This window comes from Delphinus delphis, chromosome 11, assembly GCF_949987515.2.
Source record: "Delphinus delphis chromosome 11, mDelDel1.2, whole genome shotgun sequence".
Lineage (NCBI taxonomy): Eukaryota > Metazoa > Chordata > Mammalia > Artiodactyla > Delphinidae > Delphinus > Delphinus delphis.
Genome location: NC_082693.1, coordinates 24,822,347 through 24,842,711, shown reverse-complemented (window position 1 = coordinate 24,842,711; position 20,365 = coordinate 24,822,347). Strand labels below are relative to the sequence as shown.

The 20,365-nt window shown below is 40.5% G+C and overlaps 1 protein-coding gene across 1 annotated transcript in view; it reads left to right on the top strand.

Moving 5' to 3' along the window:
- TMTC1 (transmembrane O-mannosyltransferase targeting cadherins 1) overlaps window positions 1-20,365 on the top strand; it is a 257,619-nt gene that overhangs the window by 222,612 nt on the left and 14,642 nt on the right. Inside the window, exons 13-17 of the mRNA XM_060024531.1 lie at window positions 5,062-5,170; window positions 15,708-15,810; window positions 18,187-18,322; window positions 18,923-19,067; window positions 19,988-20,125. Of these exons, the coding sequence (XP_059880514.1) occupies window positions 5,062-5,170; window positions 15,708-15,810; window positions 18,187-18,322; window positions 18,923-19,067; window positions 19,988-20,125 (631 nt within the window). The remainder of the gene's footprint in view (window positions 1-5,061; window positions 5,171-15,707; window positions 15,811-18,186; window positions 18,323-18,922; window positions 19,068-19,987; window positions 20,126-20,365) is intronic.

The following is a 20,365-nucleotide window of genomic DNA, read 5'->3' as shown; positions in this document are numbered from 1 at the left end:
AAAACCTACCTGTGTGGCGCCCTCACTGATAGACTCCCACCCCCCCGCTGAAGGCACTGGGGCAGCCCTTCAGGTGCTGTGCCAGGGCCTTGCAGAAGCCCAGTGGGCTCAAGCCCAGTTACTGCTCAGAATGTTGAGCTGAAGAACAAAGGGCGGCTGCCCCCTTGGAGGCCAGAACAAGGCTTTTAATAGCGATTCCGCTATCTTTTCTTCTTAATGGAGGCTCAAAAAGAAAATCAAAATTTAAGAAAAGTAGCATCTATATGGTTTTTGATTGTGTTGCATGGTTAGGAGCTCTGATAAGGGGATCATCAGAGCTATTAAAAGGCCCAACCTCAGAACACTAAGGCCTTTACAAAAGCACCTCAAGTGATTTTAAACCTACAGTGAGGGCAGAGAAACAGTGGAGTACTGATCTCTTAGGTTCTGTAGAATAGATACCAAAGGCCACTCAATCTGGCTGGACTAGTACCCACTCGTCCACACCACTGGGTACGTTTGGAATATTGGTCAGGACCATACTACAGAGGGTTTTAAACTAAGAGTCTATCTGTAAGCAGTAGGGCATTAATGAAGATTTTTATATAAGGGAATGTGTTGAGAGCAGTGCTCTAGAAAAAAATGTATCTTTTAGTTGTCTATAAATAGAAGGAGGAGAAAGAGGGAACTAGAAACAGGGTGTGAACTAAGCTGTTAGCAAGCACAACTCAGTAAGATGCACTCTAGGCTGCAATAATCCAATAGAATTGTAGGAATATTGCCCTTGTTTTTGAATATGGGATAATTAGCAAAGAAACATGGGCCATAATGCAGATATGAAAGGATGCTATTGAATTCAGAAACAGGTTGCAATGAAGTTCAATTCTCATGTGGTAATTCCGTTACTATATGGTCAAGGAAGGTTCTATTTAGGTGATTATTTGCTGTAAGTTATTGTGTCAAAACCACACCAATTTCATAAACTCCTACCAAAGGGTGAGCAAAAGAGAAACCACAGAAGAAATATACCTTCCCTGCTATTCCTCTTCCTTTCAGAAACATAAACAGCAACAATAAATTTACCACTTATCCATTTCTTGGGCTTTCTTAAAAAAACATTTAAAAATATCTGTCAACTTGGCATGTGCCTGACCCCTATTGGGCTCTAATGACTTTCAAAGGCTCCCAGGGAAAAGCAGAGTCATCCAAGAGTGCAGAGCTAAGAGGAAAAATCTCATCTGCCCCAGTTTTTGCATCTCGTAATAGTTACATACCATGTGAAATTACATGATGAGATGTTTTTTGAAAGTATATCAGTCAGGGACTTACCTGGTGACACAGTGGTTAAGAATCCACCTGCCAATGCAGGGGACATGGGTTCCAGCCCTGGTCTGGGAAGATCCCACCTGCTGCGGAGCAGCTAAGCCCGTGCGCCACAGCTACTGAGGCTGCACTCTAGAGCCTGCAAGCCACAACTAATGAGCCCGCGTGCCTACAGCTACTGAAGCCCGCACACCTAGAGCCCATGCACCGCACCAAAGAGTAGCCCCTGCTCGCCACAATTAGAGAAAGCCCACACACAGCAATGAAGACCCAACACAGCCAAAAATAAATTTATTTTTTAAAAAAAGTATATCAAGTCAGTCTCTCAAGAGATTAATAGAGGTACAGTTTTTCATAAAGAATTCGAGTTCCCTGTACATAACTTTGATGCTAACTTTTCCAATATGTCACATGAATGTGAATGGACAACCTCAAGTATTTAGATTCACTCACTGTAGTAAGTGGTAATTAACCTCACTGAGTTTATATATGAAAGATTAAGCTGTCATTCTAAATGATGTGAGTCATAACAAATGAAAATCATTAACTCTTTGCTATCAAATTGTTGTGGCTTTTTCTCTGCTGATTTTAAAGAATATCCAAGCTAAATTATGTCCTGAGGGGCTTAATTTTCAGACTCAGTTTCCTAAATCTGTATCTTCCTTTGGATTTTGGGAAAATTTCCAAATTAATGTTAATAAAGATTTACGAAATCCTTGGAGGAAGACTTCTTCTAACCATGAAACCAATAGTTAAATTACCAGGATTAAAAGTAAGTTTTCATAAAAATAGAACTACCATATGATACAGCAATCTCACTACTGGGCATATACCATGAGAAAACCATAATTCAAAAAGAGACATGTACCACAATGTTCATTGCAGCACTATTTACAACAGCCAGGTCATGGAAGCAACCTAAGTGTCCATCGACAGGTGAATGGATAAAGAAGATGTGGCACATATATACCATGGAATATTACTCAGCCATAAAAAGAAACGAAATTGAGTTATTTGTAGTGAGGTGGATGGACCTAGAGTCTGTCATACAGAGTGAAGTAAGTCAGAACGAGAAAAACAAATACTAACAAATACTATATATGTATGCTAACACATATATATGGAATCTAAAAAAAAAAAGGTTCTTATGAACCTAGGGGCAGGACAGGAATAAAGACGCAGATGTAGAGAATGGACTTGAGGACATGGGGAGGGGGAAGGGTAAGCTGGGACGAAGTGAGAGAGTGGCATTGACATATATACACTATCAAATGTAAAATAGATAGCTAGTGGGAAGCAGCAGCATAGCACAGGGAGATCAGCTTAGTGCTTTGTGATGACCTAGAGGAGTGGGATAGGGAGGGTGGGAGGGAGGCACAAGACAGAGGGGATATGGGGATATATGTATATGTATAGCTGATTCACTTTGTTATACAGCAGAAACTAGCACAACATTGTAAAGCAATTACAAGATGTTAAAAAAAAAAAAAGCAGTTTTCATTTAAAAACATGTGCCCATGAAAGAATTACTTCAAGGTATATTTTAGAAACGCAAGCATATGTAAACATAGTGGTCTTCCATAGAGTTTTACAGACACTCTGAATGTCAACTAAATGAATGAATTGACAAGAAAGCAGCACTGAGAGAGCTATAATGCCAGTTTCTTATAACCGCACCACTTTAAAGCCACATCCCAAAGATGAGCCACTTAACGACACAGATGTTACACCTTGATATCAAGGGCAGGACTATGTATCGAGAGGAGCCAGAGTTTGAGTTAGCTATACCCCATTAAGGAGAGAATAGTGTGGACAGCCACCTCCCCTGGGAAATAGCTAATGCAATGACAAATGTTTTCACGTTTGCTACATTGAATAGTGTATTGAATGCAAGAGAGACATTGAATGCAATGCCTCTGCTGGAAACATGACCTTTTTTTCAAGGTCTGTGAGAGGAGACTGTCTTCTACGTAAAATCGTCTTGTAACCTGTTGCTTCTAGTAATTGGAACTCAAACGTATGGAGTCAATACTAGTTTTCCCCTATAGATCTTCATCCTGTAGAGCCTGAAGCCCTACACAGGGGTTCTGTATAGCAGGAGCTACTCTCAGCTGCCTTTGATAATTCAGGGAGCCGTGCTACTAAAATCTCAATGTGAGTGCAAATTACCTGAGAATCTTTTTAACATTCAGGGTCTGATTCTTTAGGTCCACATGGGGCCTGAGACTCTGTACTGCTAACCAGCTCCTAGGTGATGTTGATGATTACTGGTCCATGGTTCACACTTCGGGCATCAAGCTCATAGGAGGTGGATTTCTAAGTAGTTAGAATAAGCAAGTATAGTGTGATGGAAGAGCACCAGATCTTGACTCAGAACACTAGTTATGGAAATATGATGAGTCACTTGACTTTTCTGAATCCAAATTTTTCTCATTAGAAAAATGAGTATAATTGGACAGTAACACCTGCTGCCTGGGATTGCTGTGAGAATTAAATTAATGATGTTATGTGAAAATTGACCAGAGCATTTGGTACATATTCATTGTTGAATAAATGATTGTTGACCCTACGTAGTAAAAACATAAGCACACAGTTCAGTATTGGTAACTCATAAAGCTGGGGGACCCTTAGGCTGTGTGCCCTCCGTAGTTCCAGTGGTTCTATTCTTCATTCCACCTCTTTAGCCAATTACAATGTCTAGCATTTAGCAAGTGGTCAGTGTATGTGGAATTGTATTGATGGCAAAGTTGATCACTGCCAGCGTACATTTTTGGCTTCAGGGATACTGATATCAGGCTAATGACACAGTGTTTCCCCATGACACTAACAGGAAAGAGAACTTTCACCCAAAATAGTGGTAACAACTTTGAAGCCTTGAGTTCTCTTTAAATAAAAAATGTAATCACCGGGGGCTTCCCTGGTGGCGCAGTGGTTGAGAGTCCGCCTGCCGATGCAGGGGACACGGGTTCGTGCCCCAGTCCGGGAAGATCCCACGTGCCGCGGAGTGGCTGGGCCCGTGAGCCATGGCCACTGAGCCTGCGCGTCCAGAGCCTGTGCTCCACAACGGGAGAGGCCACGACAGTGTGAGAGGCCCACGTACCGCAGGAAAAAAATATATATATATAATCACTGGGAGAAGACTAAAATGAAGATCATCAGCCCGATTTTTAATAAAAATATGAGGATAAAAGAGCTGATCATTCTTTGCCAGCCAGTAGTCACAGTATCTTATAATTTCACAAATTATGTGTAAAAGGTATCTCTCTTGATAGAAAAGCAAAGACGAACGTGGGAAGTTTGGCTGGCTTGTTGCTGATAGGTGGCTCAGACCCCATTAGGAGCCAGCCTGCAGAGGTGCAGTTAGTACTGCAGGGGTTCAAACCATCCTCCACATGGTTGAAAACTGGCTCCCATGCCACCCAGGTCATGTGCCCAAAATTGCTCCTCTGAAGGTCAAACTTTCTGCTTAATAAACTTGTACATTTTTAAATAAAACTCTCAAGAGCACACAGCGAGAAATGGAAGGTAGAGAAATCAGTGAATAACCTGCAGTGTCATTTATATCTTAACATCTCTTTCCATTGAGAATTCAGAGACAGAAACTTATTAGCACCTGGAGGAAGTCTAATGTAATTTATTTGCAGTAAAATCAGAGTGAATCCGTTAATCTTTGCTAAAAGAAATGAGATTTTCAAGTCTAATCAGCGGATTTAAAGTTTTATTAAAAGGTGTTCTTTTTTACCCTCTTATAACCTATAGGTCTCAGGAGAAAAAGGAAGAGGCTATCATCTTACTGAAAGATTCCATTAAATATGGTCCCGAGTTTGCAGATGCATATTCAAGCTTAGCTTCATTACTGGCTGAGCAGGTAATTGTTACCATTTAGTTTCACATAATATTTTTAAATGTTTCTGTTGAATATATAAATTAATATTACACAGATTTTTATATGTATCATTTAACTTGTAAGCTCATATTAGACAACTGATCTCTATGTCAGTTTTCTTCTTGATAGAAATTACAAACCTAGTTTTCTCACTCCAGTATTCTTTGTGTATGTAGGTGGCCTCTAGACAAAGATGGTCCATTATATAGGCCGTTGCTATATTCTCCATCACTTTGGGACAAAATCTAACAAGAACAATACATGGTATTTGCTGGTTTTATTACTACTCACTTATATTTTTCTGGGGAATTGCTAATGGTCTAAGATCTCTGAACTCATTATGGAACCAATTACCAATAATCTTATAGATCCTATGTCTTATAACTGTTAGAAGATCACAGAGTCTTGTAGGACAGGCTCCTAAGAGAGAACATTTCTCACGGCGTAAAGCAGAGGGGTATTTTGATTCCCCCTCATTCTTCTCACTGTGTCTAAACCATTTGATCCCACTTTTGGTGTCCTGGATGCATGCCCCCTGCTGTGGGGAAAACAAATATAAGTTGTCTTCTCTAAATTGACGATATAGTTTCGTTGACACACATAAGTGCCCACAATAGAAGGTAGATTCTGCTATCCACACAATTGCCAGATTGTCTTTAAAATTAAACTTAGCACCTTTGAAAGATGCCCTGCAGCATTGGCTTAAATATAATGAATGCTTTGATGCTGCATGTCAGGTACAGAGGGGTGCAATTTGCGTTTCAAAAACTTTGGAGGTTTCACCAGGAAACAAAGTTAGGACACTCAATGAATATTTAAGTGTCAGAAATGATAAGTCTAGTTGTCTTGCTCTAATATTCTCCATATAGTGTAGGTGGACTTTAGACAAAAGCCTGTGTCTGTAGTGGATGATTTTTTTTTTTTTTTTTTTCCACGCTGTGGCCTCTCCCGTTGCGGAGCACAGGCTCCGGACGTGCAGGCTCAGCGGCCATGGCTCACGGGCCCAGCCGCTCCGCGGCATGTGGGATCTTCCCGGACCGGGGCCCGAACCCGTGTCCCCTGCATCGGCAGGCGGACTCTCAACCACTGCGCCACCAGGGAAGCCCTGTAGTGGATGATTTTAATACCTGTTTTAGCACAATGTTTAAGCTGAAGTGACGCTCGCCGTGTTCTATGGTATACACGGCAGTCCTCAGCTGCCTTTGGCTTGTGTTGAAGCAGACACAGTGGGAGTTTCCTGAAGAAAAGGTTGATTCCATCATTATTCTCTTTTCTCACCTCATCCTGGCTCCTTCATTTTCATAGGAAGACCCTCCCTGCCTCTGCCTGGTTGGGTGTCTTGCAGCTACTCAGACAAGCCGCACACAAAGTTAGGGCCTTTGCACTAACTGTGCCTTTTGCCTGCAACACTGTTCTGCCTGACGTCAGAGTTCCTTCCTCGTCTCATGCTGGTTTCTGCCCACATAGTTCCATATCAGAGGGCTGTCTGTGATTACCCTTTCAAAATAACTCCCTCACTGTCCCACATGTTTCTCTGTCTCCTGGCCCTGGCTGACTTCTCCCCAGAGCATTTATCACCGTCTAACATACATCTATTTGCATGTGATCTTTCTCCCACCACTAGAATATTTCCGCGAGCCAGTCTCCATGAGAATGGCTGTCTCTTTTACTCAAGGCTTTCCCCCCATGTCTGTCACGTTGTATGCAAGCAGTAAATACTGAGTGAATAAATGAATGGATATGAACTGAAGACCATGTAGCTCCTGCAATCCAGGACGTGATCTAGATTTTACTCATATTTGAAGTAGGGCTGGGCATGTGGGCCACCATGCTGTTTCATAATGGAACTGCACCTCACGTCGTGCCCTTGTCCTTCACTGAGGGACAGTGTGAGGACAGCCAGGTGAAACTACTTCTAACTGCAGGGTTGGGGCGGGGTTGAGGCCAACACCTGTTACGTGGTTCACTGGCTTCTGAATGAGGACTCGAGGGAGAAATTTCTGTCATGTCTCAGTATTAGGAACGGCCAGCCTTCTCCTGAATTACATGTTTTTTGCTTTATTTTTAATCTAATGCATGAAGGATCTTACAAATGCTAAGAAAATCAGTTCTAGTTTCATCCCCCTTGGGCCCACCTCCGACTAACCGCCACCTGGATGGGATAGGCTGCTTTTCTGTGTGCGCTGCTTGTACTTGGTTTATCATTTTTCTTAATAATTTATTTTATTCAATTTGTGCTCTATATTTTTGAAAGCTGCCTCCGTTTCTCTGTAAGTGAATAAATAAAGCATTGCACTGAGTTCCCAGTCATATCTTTTTTCACATCTTGGCGGGACAGATAGTGAACACTGAAGCGCTCTTCTTGATGCAAATTACCCTGAAGGTAAATGACAAAGTTACTCACCTAATACCAGTGACGACACGGTGTGTTGTTTTGGGGGAGCTCTTTGCAGACATTCACACAGTTCCATCTTCCTATAGTGCCGTCTTTTCTTTCTCTCCTTCTAAATCATCCTCATATTTCAAGATTCAGTTCAACTTTCACGTCCTCCGCCAACACTCATCCACCTCCCCATCACATGGGAGTTGTTAGATTTTCCTCGGAGCTCCTGTGACATCTTTGGGAACATGCATCAACTCACAAACCAATCATATATTTTTATTTCTTGAATTAACATCTGAACTATAGTTTAAACAGTTTGTCAGGCTTATTTTTCCTCACAAGACTGCAAGTTTTATAAGAAAAGCCTTGTCTTCCTTGTATGCCTGTTCCTTCTCTAGGGCTCAGGGTACTTCACTGTATAAAGCAGGTGGGTATTCATACAGCGTCTCTGGACTTAATGCACTTTGGAGGTCAGTTCCCCTGTGCTGTGCTATTAGGAGCATTTGACAGTGAACAGGTCGGCAGCCTGATTGTAGACCCCACTTCATAGTACAGACTTATGTACAGACCCCACTTCCTTGCCTGTACAGACTCTGGTGAGGAGTGCTTTACGTCTCTGAGCCTCAGTTTCCAAATCTGAAAGTTGATAGCTATATGGATCTAACATTTTAAGAGTGTCTAAAACTATCCCTGTAACACCAAGTGCTAATGAATATTTTCATGAATAACTTAAGGCTCCACTTTAATTAGTGCTATGGTTTCTATGCAAATAAAATATTAACTTGTTAATATTGTGAAAAGCAGTTTGTTTTAGTAAATACTGTATCCAAAAGTTTCAAGTTGTATTCCTTTTCTAAATTGATGAACTCCAAATTCATGAAAAGTTACTTTTCTTTGTTTGTTTAATTAATTTATTTATTTATTTTTGGCTGCTTTGGGTCTTCATTGCTGAGCGCGGGCTTTTCACTAGTTGCAGCACCCAGGCTTCTCATGGCGGTGGCTTCTCTTGTTGCGGAGCACGGGCTCTAGGCGCGTGGGCTTCAGTAGTTATGGCACGCAGCCTCAGTAGCTGTGGCGCACAGGCTTAGTTGCTCCGTGGCATGTGGGCTCTTCCCGGACCAGGGCTCAAACCCGTGTCCCCTGCATTGGCAGATGGATTCTTAACCACTGTGCCACCAGGGAAGCCCTAAAACAATACTTTGAATCATATCCTAATGATAGATTCCTAGAAGTTGAATTCCCATATCAAAGAGTATCAGCATTTCATGACTTTTGAGATGTGTTACTAAACTGCTTTCTAAAAGAGTGGTACCAATATGCTGTGCCACCAGCAGTGTGCAGCCTCTAAGTCTTGAATGTTAGCGGAACATTTAAATGGAAATAGCATGTGGACAGATGACAGTGGGAGAGATCAGGGCTAAAGATAGATTTAGGACTTCAAATAAATGAGTCCATATTATGAGTAGGTAATCCCTCTGAGGGGAAAATGAAGAGTAGTGTGGGGAGGAAAACCTTCAAGAATTTTTAACCTTCTCATTTTGTAGATAAAAATATGAGCTGCACAGAATTAAGTACTGCTCAAGGTCATACAAATAACTAGTGTCAGGACCAAGACTGGAGCCTGGTAACTCGATTCCTTCCCCACTGCTCTTTCACTGTATGATGCTGGGGTCCCATGATTGGACTGTGGTAATGGGGCTGTAGTTAATGAGGTTAGGTATACAAGGGGCCAGGTGGGAGGGGGGAAGAAAAATGATAGAGGAAACCTCATAACATGAGTTGTCATAGATGTTAGATACATAAAAGGATCCAGAATAAATTTGCCCCTCTGTGTCTACTGCAGCATAGAAGTCAAGAAGACAGGACAGAAAATAAACTCTTAGATTTGAAGTACGGTTGGTCTCTGGCTTACTAGCCTCTTTTGGTTTTCTATTAGCATTCAGAACTGGCCGTACTCCAACTTCACAGATAGGATTGTAAACATTTACAAGCCCACCATCATTTTTAACTAGCCTACACTTGCCATAGATTATATAGCTTGCATTACACTAGCAGTAAAGGAAATGAAGTTAACATAATGACTTGATCCACTGTACATTATTGCTAACCCCAGGTTTATAGCCTATTGAAAAACTCAATTAATTAATTTGATAACACTTAAAATATTTTTCTTTTATATATTTTGGGATATGACTTCACCTGATACAAGAATGAAAAGAAAATTGGAACAGTAAAATATAAGTTAGAAGTATAGATCAAAAATAAGAGAGGTCCACGGTCAGTGTCTCTTCTTTGACAAGTGCCATCTTTTGGGTCGATTCAGGCACATATACCATCGCATTTGTGGTCAGGTCACCTTGCGCTGAACCCTACCGTAATAATTTATCGATTAAATTATTCAGCACATATTTATTGAACATTTAGATATCACCAAGTATTAGAAATTGCTGAAGTAGCAAGGTATGAGCCTCAACTCATGGAACTTAGAGTCTAAAAGGTAAGGATACTCTGAAGTGAAGAATTACCACCCTTTCCCCAATGTCTAACCCAGTTGTGACAAAAGGACAAAGAGAATAGAGTACCAGTGAGAATGTTATAGGGACCTAACCTAATACAGGGAGCAGTGAGCGCTGGCCAAAGAGTGATATTTAGTCTGATACCTTAAGAACTTATAGATATCAACAAGATTAAAATTATTAGGAAAAGCTTTCTGGCTACAGGAATTAGACCACCTGAGGGCTGTCGGGTGGGGAACAGTACGATCCCTTCCTCCTATGGGAGGAAAGTCATGTGCCTGAAAGTGCAGAGAATGAGGACAAAAGGGCATGAGAAGAGTTTGGAGATGGAGAAAGCTGCAGTTCTATGTAAATTTAGCTTCCCCTCACTCTTCCTGGTCTCTTGACAGTGTGACACAGCTGTGGTCGCTTACGCTTGTCATAGTGTTTGCTCTTTAGCTTTTATTTTATGATTCTTGGAATTTCTTCTTTAAAGTGATCATTTCTTTCTTTCTTAAATTGTCACAGGGTGATATTGATCACAGTCTGCTGGGCGATGAGAAAATTTAGGATTAGAAATACCTAACATGTCCTTGGTGAGGAGGAATGCCAAGTTAATTGATTCATTTCAGTTGAATGAGAAAGAGAATTAGACTTCAAATGTTGGCGGCACGTTTCTCGTAAACGTCCATGTCAATGACTGATGGGGGAAGAACTGTTTTGTAAGGAAAGTAAAAGCAAAGGAAAGGATGAGAAAGCAGGCATCTTTGCTTTATGTTTTGAGCCGCTGTGTCTTAAAGAGTTGCTTAGCAAAGGCATTGACATGAGTTTAAACATTCAGTTGTCCTACACTTCCCAGGTTTGTAATAGTCATTTGGCTAATGGGGAGATACACGATAGCTCTGTGTGCTCGTATCATTGGCCAGAGTGAAAGTACTTATGGAAAGCAGCTCAGACGCATGGCCATGATGTCAGAGCACAACCTTCCAGCCCCATCTCTGTAGGTCTTTCACCACTATGGAACATCACACCCTATATCTGCCACACAGTAAGGACATATGTTACAGGCCATTCATTACGCCAGTGGTTCACAAAGGGTTGACCGGGGACACCTGAGGTCCAAGAAGGCCTGTGCAGTTTTTATAATACTAACAAGTAATTTGCCTTTTTTTACTCTCATTCTCTCCCCAGTGTACAGTGGTTCTTTAGAGGCTACATGATATATTCACAGTCATGAAAAGAGTATGAAAATATTCTCCCCTTTCCAACTGAATGTCTGTGTGAGACCAGGTTTCTTCACATACTTCAACTAAAAAACATATAGAAACAGATTAGTACAAAAATAGATACAAGAACCCAGCTGTCTTCTATCAAGCCAGACATTTAAAAGACTTGGAAAAATAGAAAATAATGCCACTATTCTCACTATTTTTTTTGGCTTTGGAAAATATAGTTATTTTCTTATAAATGTGTTATTTTTTATTATTCTAAATAAATAATAAATATTAGTTTATTTATTAGTTTATTAAATAAAAATTTCTCAGCTTCATTCCTGTTATGGTACACATTGATAGATGTAGACCACATAAACAAAGCTCTTTGGGGTCCTCAGTACATTTTAGAGTGTAAACCAAGAAGTTTGAAGATTGCTGCATTGAGCCCATGTCCCTTTGTCCTCCTGGTTGCTGCAACTTGAACTATAAGAAATCTTTTCCAAGTGTATCAGTTGGCCCAAGAGAATAAATGACAGTCAAACGTCCTTTTTCAGATCTTTCACTTTTCACTTTCTCCTCCTTGAGGTAAAAAACATGCCATATCGGTAATTACAGCATGTAAAACATGGAGATGTTGATGGTGTTTTCTCTATCCCGCGAGGCCCATTTCATTTCCACCCCACTGAAAATGCTTTTGAGCCTTGGAGAGAAGCCCACGGCTGCGTGCTGCCCATTTTTAACCATTGCCCTCGAAGGCCGATTTCATGTTGAGGCAGCGGTTGGTTGGGGACTCTGGTGACAGTATTATTTGTCAGAACCGTTCTCTGGGTCACAAGCATTTTTAATTAAAGTTGTCCTATCAGTAGCTCGTATTCATTTCCTCTGGATCTCACAAATCAGTAGAGACTGGGAGTGATCCGCTTAGGTCAGGACATCTAGCCAGATGAGGTAAATGAAATTGAACTTCAGGGATTAAGGATACTCCTTTTTAAGATAAATGCATTGCCCTTCCAGAGAAGGTGGAATTTGTTTTAAATAAACATCTAGAAGGTATTTGTCTCCTGCAGTGGTGGTCCCTTTAGTTTTTTAATAAGTGGAGTTAATCATTCTTTGAAATTTACAGTCAAATGAAAGGACAAGAAAGATAGACATTGAAAACATTTGTCATAGAGCCAGAGTCTTGAGACTGTCCTTGGGGGTTACCGAAGGTATGGGATGTGATTCCTTGCTCTAGACATGGATGGTCTTTTAAATCCCATTACTTCTTTGGACTTTGAAAATTGCATTCCTGTGGAGACCCAGCTCATAAACCCCAAAATGGGTTTTAGATGAAAAAGGTGATCTCTTTGCCTATTCTGGAGCAACAAGAATGTGGGGAAAAGGTAAAATTAAGTCAGGTATAAGAGTAAATGCACTCGAAAACTGTGGTATCTGACTTTAGCAAGTTAGAATGTGAGGACGTCAATTTTATTCCTTTCAGGAAAAACACCTTTCAACTCTCCCACAGTTTGGTTATAAGGATGTTTTAAAGATCTCAAGTAGCTGCAGATTTTTTTCATGCATATCTTTGTATTACACAGCTGCTGGTGTTAATGGTAGCCAGTGTTTCCAGGCATTTGGTTTATGACAGTTGTAGAGAATCTGTCTATATAAACACCAGTCTGGGTATCACTCCTGGTTGCCTTCCAAGAACCTTGTGCTTCTCCTTTTGTGACACTGTCACCGTATATCAGTTTCTCCTTGCCTGAATCCCTCTCCGTTGTCTTTGTGGACAGGACTGTCTGTCTCACCCACTCTTCTGTCTCCATTATATACTTGACATGTGGGAGGTGCTATTACTTATACCACTGGGAGATAGATGCCAAAGACATGGGGCTGAATAAAACAAAATACATCTATTTAAGGAGCTCAAAGACAAATGAACTAAGGAATACAACTCAATGTGAGCAGTGTAGTAAAGAGGTAAATACAGATGCTCTAGAGCTCAGGTGCCCTGGCGTTGTTACTGAGGCCACGTCAGGCATCACAACCCTGTCCACATGGCATTTTAGCCTACAGTTTCAAATTCCTTTCCCATCAAATCTCTTTAGTTAACTCCATATGAGAAAAAAATAACTAACTTGGGTATTCTTCCTTTTAATTTTTCTTAATCATCTTCTGATATGGAGGTCAATAAACAATTTCTTAGAGGCAACCAGAAAAAAAAATACCCTGGCTAATCCTAAACTAGTTAATCAGTTCCTAAAAATCTTGAGTTTCTTGTGTTACCATTTGACCAGTGTTAGTGTTTGACACTAATGCCATCTATTTTTAAATGTGCTCATGAAATACTACTCCTAGTAGTAGTAATAAGAGTAGATCTTCCCAGACCAGGGCTTGAACCCACATCCCCTGCACTGGCAGATGGATTCTTAACCACTGCACCACCAGGGAAGCCCCAGCATGTATCTTTCTGAATTATAGTTTTGTCTGGATATATGCCCAGGAGTGGGATTGCTGGATCGTATGGCAGCTCTATTTTTAGTTTTATGAGGAACCTCCATACAGCAGCCCAATTCTTAATTACTATGCCATGCTTTCTATAGCAATTACAGAAAACATGCGCTGAATGAATGCGTAAATGAATAAATATGCAATGGTACTCTCTATTACTTCGATTGGAGTCTTAGGTAATTTGTGTCTCGCCTGTCTCCATTTAATACACACGCATGCATGCTCACCGATTTGCTAGATCTACAGTGGGTGATACCTTCAGAAAGTTTTTCTTTTCTTCAGTAGATTGAAAGAAGACATTTTGAGATTTTTCATTCATCTCTAATTTTCTTTTGAGTTTGACAGTTTGTTGAGCTTGGCAACTGGAAAACACACTTTTAGAAACATGGAAATCCATTTTTGCTGGACTATGGATTTGTAATTCAAATAAGAGAAATTTGCCAAATTCAAACCACACTTTGTTCCCTAAATGGTACTTAAATATGTGGATTTGAAGAGATGGCATTGGTCATTCCACAGAGAGTCAAGTGTCTTCGCCTTTCTGAGTCAAATCAGATTTAGGCTTCTTGACTTATTGCTAAGCACTCAGGACATTTTTATTCAGAAACTCAAGGTGTCAGGTCTGAGAAAAATGATGCTGTACATTCTCTTTTCATGTGTCTGGTTGAATGCTTAGTAGTAGTAACTTCTGATAAAATTATGGACGGTGTCCATGATCAGAGCACATGAAAGGAAAAGATGCTTTGTGATTTATGCCAAACCATTGCCTTTCACCTGACCTTCATAGCAGTACTAGGAAACTAGGAAATGGTTTACTTGTGAGTAATTGTTAGAACCTGGGTGATTTCATTTCATTTGATTCATTAATTAGGTGTTACCTTATACATTATAAAAGAAAGTGTGACATGACAATCTCAGATGGTTGTGGAAAATGTGCCTAAAAACGAATTCAGAATTATTGAAGTGTGTTAAAGTGGATTGTTAGAGTAGAAGAGCAAAACAACTAGAAAAAGATCCACTGAGGCTGTGGCAATTGATCTGGGCCTTGCCACAAAGGGAGGAGTTGGAGGTGTGCCTTTGAGGGGCCCTATATTCCTGTTGGAGGGAACAGCTCAGAGGTGGAAAGGGCGGGGTGATAAGGGAAGTAACGAATGGTTTGGTGGACTACAGAAATATTTAGAGTAAAGAAAGGATAAGGCAAACCCCTCCCATAATCAACATCAGCCTCCCCTCCCACTTCCTTCCCCAAAACCTCCCCAAATAAATCATACAATATAGGTAAGAGAGCTAGCTATGCAAATGCAGCTGTGTCAAATAGCCAGGACTCCCTATCTCCCAGTGAGATTGCCACCTCGGAAGGCATTCCTATATGAATGGATCACACGTATTTTCGTCCAGAGGGTTACTGGGGTGGAGGGCATCCCATTCAAATATCCATTTTGAGGCTTTTTCCAACTGTAGGGCAAATCCTTCCAGATACTGCTTCTTAGTAAACATCAGCTGGTTTGCGCTGAAGGAGCTAAACACAAGTATGAGTCTTTGGTATGTGTGCAGTTGGCACTGACTTTAATTCAAAGTACATTGTGTTTGGACTTCCCTGGTGGTGCAGTGGTTGAGAGTCCGCCTGCTGATGCAGGGGACATGGGTTCGTGCCCCGGTCTGGGAAGATTCCACATGCCACGGAGCAGCTGGGCCCATGAGCCATGGCCACTGAGCCTGCGCGTCCGGAGCCTGTGCTCCGCAACGGGAGAGGCCACAACAGTGAGAGGCCCGCGTACCGCAAAAAAAAAACAAACATAGTGTTTGATCTTGGCGCCTGTTGCATAACAGATGCTCAGTAAATTATTTTCTGCTCTTCCCACTTCCATTATTCAGTTTATTGTTGATTTTTTAAAAAAACTTTCTCATGTATTTTTCTTTGTTCTGTTTTAAAGGAGAGGTTTAAGGAAGCTGAGGAAATATACCAGGCTGGAATAAAGAACTGCCCAGATAGCTCAGACTTACACAACAACTATGGAGTTTTCCTAGTTGATACTGGTAAGCGAGATTAAAGAGAACCTGTTCTGTGGAGATGAGATAATATTATCTATCAAGCTAAATGGCAACCACGCCAATAATGCCTCAAAAGTAGAACTCACTGGGCTTGGCAGGAAGCTCACACCGTTGACAGTTACATTGTACTTTGGGGCTGTCATTTCTCTAAATCTTCAAGCTCAATTCAGTAAAATCTGCCGGTTCTTATAATCAGATTGCTAAGAAAATCTCCCCAGGTGGCAGGAAGTGGCCTTGATGATTTAATGATCAACAGTCTCCTTTGAATAGCATTTATACAAGTTTATAAATCTATGATGATGAACTGTTCTCTACAATGATGCAGAACCTGCCTCTGAATCTATTTACTGGCAGATGGTAAATACTTTTCTACAGCCGATTAAAAAGTCTTAAATTGTTTCATTGTTCTTTATGTGATACATACTATAGAAAATATACCATTATAATTGATAGAGTACCCTTATAGGACAGGTGCTATATAAAATGCACTTTACCTTATTTAATGTAAAACTTTACTGGACAGGAATTCTGTTTTCTTTATGGTTTGTACCCCACATACTGTTGGCATGTTATGAATACTTGTAAAGAATGAAAAGATGCTTGAATTTAATACAAAAACACTGCTTTGTTCTCGTTGACTATTAGACTACCTGCCCTGCAATAAAATTCGATTTTAATTATTCTGTCCATATGAAATGCTCAAAAGGGTTTTTATTTTCTAGGATATTTGAAGCCCTTCTGTTTCTTAGGACATAAATTTACATTCTGATACACCTAGGAAACATCCCTTATTTTCACATGTAAAATTGTTTCTTAGTGCCACCTGCTGGTTCTTTGGCAACATAATAATAAATTAGGTATCAAAGGTTAAAAACAAACAAAAAATTGAAGAGACCACCTGTTGACCTGATCTAGCCCTCTTCCTTCTACTTCAACAACAAAATATCCCACCCCAACTCCCAGCCCCCCAAAATCTCACTGACCACCCTCTGTATTTTCCTACCACTCCCACTGTATTCTGTTTTTATACTACTGAAATTCTCCCTATCATGACCTATACATAGACCTCTACGTACGTAGTCTTTTTTGGCACCTCCTAGTCAAACTTGCATTCAAAGAAGGTAGACTTGAGAAGATGTCTGTGTGGGTAATAAACATTCCATTGCCATGTAGAGCTTCCGACTTGTCCACAATTCATTCACTTACATATAATTTCACTAGGAAGCTTCTTTGGGGAACCTTATCATACTAGAGAGACTTGATGGTAGTTCTGACCTTTATTCTCACTTCCCCTGGGATTTTTGTCAAGTTTCTTAATGTTTTTGCACTTTAGAGCCTGTATCTGTAAAGTGATAATATTTTTTTAATATCTTTTAAATCCCAAGAGGCAACTAAGTGCTATCCAAAGGCAGCTAAATAGGATCAAAATACCTGCAAAAATCATGAGATCATTTAATTAGTGTTTTAAAATATACAATGCATTGCACAAATGCAAGGTGATATTATTTTTAAAGTCCCATTCAATAAATACCCTCTAAACTAAGATGTATGATTTAAAAAGAGATTTTCAAAATACAGAAGATGCCTGCTTATTTAAAGCAGTGCCTCAATCACTAGGTTGTGGTATAGTAATTGTGACAGACCCTCAGAAATTACTTCAGGACAGTTTTCTTTCTATAACAGCCCATTCCACTTTTTGTATAATGAGAAGCAACAATATCTTACATAAATGCCAATCATTGATAATCTCAAAACATCATATTAACTAAGGCAGTGGCCAGAAACCAGTTTGACTGAAATAATACATTTAATAAAAGAAACAGGTTTTAGTTTTTACTGCTTTTTTACTACTAATTTCTTTGGAAGTGAAAATGAATAGTGAAATGGTCCAAAGTTAGGCAGTGGCAAGGAGAAGCCAAAATGTGAGCTCATTTACAAACTGAATAATTGGTGGTATGGCTGTAGGAAAAAAAGATCATCAGAAGAGAAATTAAAGAGGCCGTGTGTTTAGGGACTTCCCTGGTGGCACAGTGCTTAAGAATCAGCCTGCCAGTGCAGGGGACATGGGTTCAATCCCTGATCCGGGAAGATCGCACATGCCGTGGAGCGACTAAGTCCGTGCACCACAACTACTGAGCCTGTGCTCTAGAGCCCGTGAGCCACAACTACTGAGCCCGCGCTCCTAGAACCTGTGCTCCACAACCAGAAGCCGCCTCAATGTGAAGCCCGTGCACCGCAACCAGGGAAAGCCCGCGTGCAGCAACAAAGACCCAATGCAGCCACAAAAAAAAAAAAAAAGTCTGTGTGTTTTATAATTAAGGCATGTTCTGCTCTTACCAACCTACCACCTATTGATTACAGGCTCTCCAGAGAAGGCAGTGACCCATTACCAACAGGCCATCAGACTTAGCCCGAGCCATCATGTAGCCATGGTGAACCTGGGGAGACTCTACAGGTCACTGGGAGACAACAGCGTGGCTGAAGAATGGTACAAACGGTAAAGTTCCTGTTTTTCACTTTGTAAGTCATCCTAAGACCTCTGCAATTGGCCATCAAATTCTTAGTTATTTGGAACAGATGCTTTCAGAATACTAGCAAATTTTGCCAATGCAGGCAATACAGATTCTCCTCTCCAAAGAGAACAGTACAATAAATGGCACTTTGGGGATAAATGATATCCCACTTAATGACTTTTTTGCCTGCTGGTTAAAGCATAGTGCTAAACCAAGGTTGGAATTTAATTCCCATTTTAGTTAGTCCATTGTTTTCTGTGGAAGCTAAGGACTACACCCAAACCACAAATAGAAATTTCGAAAATGGATACAGATGAAAAACTGTGCATACATCAAAACAAGTCTATCACCATAAATGGGAAAGAGCCTTGGGGCTCAGTTTACATATTGGTGGGTCACTAGAGACATGCTTATAGTCAGAGGCTGGCACTGTGATCTTTTTTTAACATTCTTCTTGATATAAAAACAACAACCATGTGGGAGCAGAGTCTCAAACCGGGTACAGTGGTCCCTAAATCTAAGTTTCAACCTTTGGAGATGTACCTGTTAGAAGAAAATTGTCCATTTGTTTTCTCAAAATTCAGCGCCTTGCAGGTGACACGCAAAGCTGAGATATTATCACCGTTGGGAGCTCTGTATTACAACACTGGCAGATATGAAGAGGCTTTGCAGATTTACCGGGAAGCTGCATCCCTTCAGCCTTCCCAAAGGGAACTCCGCCTGGCACTGGTGAGCAGATGGACAAAAGAAAGGAAATGGAGAAGGAAATACACTCATGGCATGCAATACAGGGAGCTGTAGTCAGTATGCCTCAAAATGGGAACTAGAACACTATACTGTATCCATTTAATGAATATTCATATAACCAATGTTAGAGCCATTCACCAAACACATGGACCCTAAAAACGCTATTAAGTTTTTGTTTTGAAATAATTTCAAACTTACAAAAATTTGCAAGAATTTTAAATAACTCCCATATACGCTTTCACCCAGCTTGATGCATTTTTAGCACTTTGATGCATTTGTTTATCATCCTCTCATGTATGTATGTATGTGTATATGTACACATATGTATGTGCATATTTAGGTATGTGTATGTGCATGTGCGTGCTATTAATACATGATATTTCGTCTTGAGCCATCTGAGAATTAGAGATCTCATACCCTTTATTTCTAAATACTTCAGCAAATAGTTCCTAAGAACAAGGACATTGTCTAACCTAACCACAGTACAACTATCAAATTCAGGAAAATTAATATCAACAATATTTTTTATTTCAATTTTTGGATCATTACTCTTCCTTTCCCTTAGATTTCCAGTAAAACAAACTTGTTATCTTGTTATAAACACAGTGTTCTGTTGAAACCATAGGAAAAAATTTCTCTTGACATAGTCAACTTTTTTAAAAAGGCACAAGTCACTGAATGGCTTTGATGTTCCTGCCATTCACACACAAATGCATGCACATGCCTAAATAAAGAAACAAACAACATAAACTCTGGTAAGTCAGCCTTCTCTGTGAGTCACAAAGCGATTCTGAGCACTTTTGTGGGAAGTGTTTCCTGAATGCTTTATTTGATAAAGAGTGCTTTATTTGCTAAGGTGATAGCCAAGTACCTTCTAAGCCAAAGTCACTGTGGTTTCGCAGGCTCAGGTGTTGGCCGTGATGGGTCAGACAAAAGAAGCTGAAAAGATGACCAATCACATTGTGTCAGAGGAGACTGGGTGCCTTGAATGCTATCGCCTGTTGTCTGCTATCCACAGCAAGCAGGAGCAGCACGACAAGGTAGAGAGGACACTGCTTGGAGTCGTTTGGGTTCACAGGTAGAAAATGGGGTGCACCTGAATGACCCTCCAGCCCGCACGCTCACAAGGCCGAGCAGTCTTGAACATCGTCAGTTGGCAGAGCGTATCTTCTGGGCACTTTTCAGATACCTGCTTGATTCCTAAGATGTCCCCTCGAGACGCTGTTTTCTCGGTTCATCCTTGGTCTGAAGATTTTATGTGGTATTATCTCAGTTTGTTT